The sequence below is a fragment of the Solanum tuberosum genome, unplaced genomic scaffold (assembly GCF_000226075.1).
Source record: "Solanum tuberosum cultivar DM 1-3 516 R44 unplaced genomic scaffold, SolTub_3.0 scf00141, whole genome shotgun sequence".
NCBI lineage: Eukaryota > Viridiplantae > Streptophyta > Magnoliopsida > Solanales > Solanaceae > Solanum > Solanum tuberosum.
Window position 1 is genome coordinate 178,532 of NW_006239075.1, and position 5,829 is coordinate 184,360.

Here is a 5,829-nt window from a genome sequence, read left to right on the forward strand (position 1 = left end):
CCCCAAACCCATTTTTTTTTGTAATTTTGTACACCTTTTTGGCTTACATGGCATCCAAACATCTCCCACGCGCCTCAACTACGTAGAGTCACGGAGTGTGCCACGTAAGCCAAAAGGTGAATAAAATTACAAAAAAAAGAAAAAAAAAATGAGTTCAAGGGGTAATAGGACCTTAGTTTAGTTATGGTGTGTCTTTGAGATTTCGGTCATTGTCTAGGGGGTACTTGTACCTTATCCTAAGTATTAACGGCAACTTTGGAACTTGTTTACCAGCTACAGAGGCATAAGTTGGACCGTGCCAGAAAGGACAAGTCAGGCTATAGAAAGCTGGAATAATGAAGGTAGTGGCAGTACAGACAAAAACAGATGGAGAATTGTCCCAGCAGTTAATTGGTAGACCATATGGAAAGAGAGAAATTTGAGATGCAATGAGAGAATTAGTAGTCCTTTACATAGGATTAAAATAAACTGCATTATCACTTTTTGCTATTGGTGCAGTTCTGAGTATGTAGATGAACCCACAGCTAATACAGATATTCTAGGTTCTTTGTAAGATGAAGAAGGATCTAGTTCTTTTCTAAGATTTATCGAGTATACTCAACTGTATGTAGCTCCATGGTGTAAATTTGGGATCTCAGCCTTTAGTGCTGAAGATTTATATACAAACCAGTTACCTTTGTCCAAAAAAAAACCGTATTTTGGTTGTTTATGTTAACAACATTGTTATAACAAGTAATGATCACTGTTACATTACCCAACTTAAGCAGCATCTTGACAGTCACTTTCAAACAAAAGACTTGGGTAACCTGAAGTACTCCTTGGGATTGAATTGGTAAAATCTAGTAGTGGGGTTGCCATTGCAGAAAGGAAGTATGCCTTTAATATAAGGGAAGAAACCAGTATGTTGGATATGAACAAATTGATACTCCTATGAATCCAAATGTTAAACTCAGTTATCTTACAATCACAACCAACATCTCATGTGTTGTCAATGTGGTCAGCCAATTTCTCCAAGCTCCCCATGACAATCATTAGAATGCAGCTACTTGAATTCTAAAGGTATATTACAGACTCGTCTGGAGTAGGTCTATTACACGAGGATAGGGGACATGCAAGCACTACGGCATATTTTGATGCAGATTTAGAAGGATCTTCTCCTAATATACGGTCCACTTCAAAACAGAGTTTTAATTGAAGAAAATCTACTCTTGGAAAAGAAAAGGGAAAGATGTAGTGGCTAGGTCAAGTGTAGAGGCAGAATACTTAGCAATTCTTTTAGCAACATGTGAGCTTATATGACGGAAGCTAGTTCTCAAAGAGATAAGCTGGGCATGAGGCTCTATGTCTTTTGATATAGTGGGGGAGATAGATAGTTTAGTTGTTTTCATAGGACAATCGTAAAGTTTCCTGTCTAGATTTGGGTCTTGATGATACCCCTTGGGGTTATACATCCCACCCCATCAGTTTTCACCTGATAGGTTTTCTGGTGCGAATACAGTTATCTAATATCAAAAAAAAATTGAGACAAGGAAAAACTGCCAATCATAAAATTCAACCAGGAACTATTTTAAGTTACCTTTCACTCTCAATCATCTGAAGGAGCCCAAAGACAATTTTGTGTTCTACTTCTGAAGCTAGACAAAGATGTTTGCGAAAAAGCTGCAAACCCATATCCCACAATGAATGCCCATTTGGGGTTTGTTTCACATATGTTCTATCTAGAAACAACGCTATACCACGGATCATCAACATCTGATCACAGAAGTCCTGCCAGCACCTCTCAACAAGTGATAGAAAAACAACAAGATCTTCACTTTGGCCAACTAAGGACTGCAATACTGCAACTATGTGTGCCTCACACTCTTTTTCAATCCGTTGGTATAAACTTCCACCCATCTTGTGCAGACACAGGTCATTGACAGCCTAAGCACAGTAAAGTCAATAAATTAACATATAGAAGCTAAGCTACAGTACTAGAAGGTAAATACTGCTACAAAATGAACCTGATAAAGCTTTTCCAAGTCACAAGGATCAGGCTGCTTTAAGAATATTGCACTGATAGCTGACTTCAGAGTTGCCCAAGTATTTTCTTCAAAATTTGTTGGGAGTGTAGGTTTTGCTTCAAGAAGAAAAAAAATGGCCAGAAGTTGAACACATGAGATATTGCTTTGAATACATTAATTTCACAGTATTACATTTACCCATAGCAGTTCTATGCTAATAATTACAATTTCTTGCTCCAGCACTATTAAAGATATGAAGTGATATAGGGAGAAACTTGTCCACAGATCTATCCTTCCCTCTTATTTTATTTTTTAAAAGTGCCAGATCAAATCTTTGGAACAGTAACACTTGCAGACTTTGCATCAATCGGAACAAGCATATGGGATCAATGGTCTATCTGACCTTATATTTCCACAATGTTATTTTTGTTTTATTTTTATAACTGTGGCTTACAGGCCAGCTTGTGTACACTGCTACCTCCCACCAACGCAAGTACCGGGTAACTCCGTCCACCAAGGCTTGGACAGAGGAGAAGAAATTACCTACTCCCTCCGATTCAATTTGTTTGTTTTACTTTCCTTTTTAGTCCATTTAAAAAAGAATATCTCTTTCCTTTTTTGGCAATTCTTTAATTTCAACTTTCCCCATAGCATGTTTAAGATCACATTATTAAAGGACATTTTGGTACATTCTACATATCTTTAGTTTAAGAGCACGAGATTCAAAAGTCTTCTTTACTTTCTTAAAGACTTAAACTATGTGCCAAGTCAAACCCAAACAAAATCGGAGGGAGTAATATTTTTGCCTCCGCTGGATTTGAACCTCAAATCATACTTATTACCTTAAACAAGTCATAGCAAGAAACTTTAGAAAATTACCTACAGGAATGAGAAGTCCCAATTCATGGTTCCTAACATGTAATGCAACTCTCAAATTGTGCATATTCCAGAACTATGCATAGTTATGCTCCAAATTATCTTTTGAAACCTCTAGCCCCTTCTCAATAATTTTCTTAACATTCAAGGATTCCAACCATCATAAGTAGCCAAAACATAACTTACCAGAGCCTGATATCCAAATGTAGCAAATAATTGCCCCTCTAAGGGACTGTATCTTTTAGGCAACCCTTCAGATACCGAAATGTACTTATTTCAAATCGATAACAGAATGGGAAAGAAAATGAAAAGACACTTCAGGCGCAAAAAAATCCAGTCTCTTATGGATATCAAACATGTGTCACAGACCATTGGGAGTTTCTGGATTATCATTAAAACAAAGATCTGATAAGGCGACTAATGTACAGAGGCTTATTAACAAGGATGAAGAAGTTTTAATAGTAGCTTTAGATAAGAGCCACCAAATCCTAAATTCTATAATCGCTGGAACTTGTTGAAATTAGTTTTGAATTGTCCAGACATCAAAAAAAAAAATCACCAAGGTAATTCAAAAGCAATATTAAGCCCGTAAATTTCCACTTGAATATCAAATAGTTGATCTCCATAAACCTCTTTTTCCTTTTCTTCTTGTTGCACAAATAAAACAAGTAAATAAATAAAAGTATTGCATCTCTAATAGCGCAAACTTTTAGACAAAACAATTCACATGGTTCGATATAGTAAAAAGTTGATCTCTTAGATTCAAGTCTAACCACCACCCATTTACCAAATATTTCCACATACTTCGGCTGAAATGATCAGGCATGCACGTGAGTTGGCGTGCTGCACACCAAAAATAATTAAATGGAAGTGTATCTTCATTACCAGTTTAGAAGTTTAGACGAAGCTGTTCAACAATTTAACATTTTTGTGTCAATCCATCTTTAATTTACAATCTCCTTTGACCTTGTGTCCTCTTTTCAACAGAAATCGTGAGAAATTGCACCCAAGATGTATGTGTCAAGCAAATCAACGAGACTCTCCTACTCCGAACCCTTTCGGTTTTTTTTAACGAAGGGAGTATACATTTTGGCATTTACTTTGATTAAAAAAAGTATATCAATTTGCCAGCTATGGCTATTGTTTACTTATGTCCTCTTCAAATAAAGCCCATGGGAAATCAGGAATGCATTTTACACCGCTTTGGTTCCTACACCAAAGTGTCATATAAGCAACACTGCACGCAACCTTTACCTCCGTTGAGCCTTGAGCAACACACCTCAAGCACAGCTTGCATCGCAAGGTATGAGCTTCTCCCCCATGCCCTTCCATTACATTGACTAGTTGTTTGGTATATTTTAAAATTTTAAAAAAAATCAAAAGAGTTTCTAATACACACCAAGACCGTAGAATTTTCAAAAACAAATCTTGTTGTATAAGTATACATAAAACCTCCAAAATCTAACAAACAATAGTTGCTCGTAATCCTGTTTTCTCTCGTTGAATATGAGAGCTCCCTTTAAGCATTGAATTCAATCTCCCAATATTCAAGTAATCTCACATTCCTTATGGCCCCTTGCACAAATAATTATGACCCTCGGGTGCAAATCCCTTTTCCCTTTCTTGCCCATGATATTCGATCAATTAGGATCAATTTTCCACTTCTAACCCACAAATTCCACTCCACCCTAACCAGTCAGAGTCAGAACCCTATTAAAAATACAGCTAAACAATGGAGTCAGATAAAAAATCATACTTATCCGTTCATTTCAGGTCAAATGCCTCACTCCCAAAATGCTACATTTAAAATGACGAAAAACCACACACACCAGAACAGCTCAAATTCTTCAGTCCAGCGAGGGGAAATTTTCAAAATCCATTTCAAATCCCCCAAATTCAGCACTCATTAATTCAATTATAAACCTCCAAACTACCCTATCAACTCTCCGAACCCAAATTACAAAATTAAAGCTTCAATATAGGTCATGCAAATTCAAATCATTTCGAAAAATCCCCAAATGTACGGGAGGAAAGAAAAAAAAACAGCAACACAAAAAATGAGTGGAAGAAGTGAGAATACCTTTGTTAAGCTTAATGACTAGCTGCTTCTTAGGGGGAGGGGTAGCTTTCTTTCGAGACAAATTGGAAGTGACTCCACCACCCGAATATTGGATCATGGACACACAAGGTTCGTCTGTGGATTCGACTTTGTGGTGCTGCTGCTGGCCATTCTTGTTGTCATCAGTAGCTGCGGCCTGAGACTTGGCCTTCTTCATTGAACGGGAAAGTGGAGATGGTGGTGGTGTACTGAGGGAAGAAGATCGCTTGTTGGGTTGAGACATAAATAAAGAAGACAAAGAGAAAAAGAGTGAAATCTTGTGAGCTCACACTATTTGTACAACAAGAGGAGAGCCGATTTCTTGAGCCTCTTAAAATAAATACGTATAAGAAGTTTGGTCCTTGAGATATATAGGTATAATTTCTTTAATTAAAAAAAATAAAAATAGATGTTTAAATTTTGACCTAATTAGTAGCAACAAAAGATAAAAGAATGTATCCAATTTTGACCTTATCAGATTTTAAGCCGAATACATCTAGATATATGTAGTTTTGCTACTAGATACATTATGAAATATAAATACATAGGGAGAGAGGCAAGCGAGAGAGTCAGTGTATCCAAGATACATGCAACTCTGCTTGAATACAGTATATCAAGAACAAATTACACCTAATTTATCCCATATAAATAGCTAATATGAATAGGATATTTTCTCAAAAAAATGAATGGAATTTTTTAATAGTGATAAGTTAATTGATTTAGTATGTTTAATTTGCCCATGTATACGAGATACATGTATTTGGATACGCCAGATACATGTATTTGGAGATTGAGATCTTGCACAAATGATAATTTTGAATATATAAGGAGACGCATGTAATTAAGTCATAA

General features: G+C 36.4%; 1 protein-coding gene across 1 annotated transcript in view; it reads right to left on the minus strand.

The window, feature by feature from the left end:
* Positions 1-5,300, minus strand: part of LOC102585506 (cullin-4-like) — a 15,594-nt gene extending 10,294 nt beyond the window's left edge. The window contains exons 1-3 of the mRNA XM_006352910.2: positions 4,960-5,300; positions 2,004-2,119; positions 1,577-1,923 (exon numbers count right to left, since the gene is read on the minus strand). Of these exons, the coding sequence (XP_006352972.1) occupies positions 1,577-1,923; positions 2,004-2,119; positions 4,960-5,221 (725 nt within the window). The 5' untranslated portion in view covers positions 5,222-5,300. The remainder of the gene's footprint in view (positions 1-1,576; positions 1,924-2,003; positions 2,120-4,959) is intronic.
* Between the last annotated feature and the right edge of the window lie 529 nt (positions 5,301-5,829).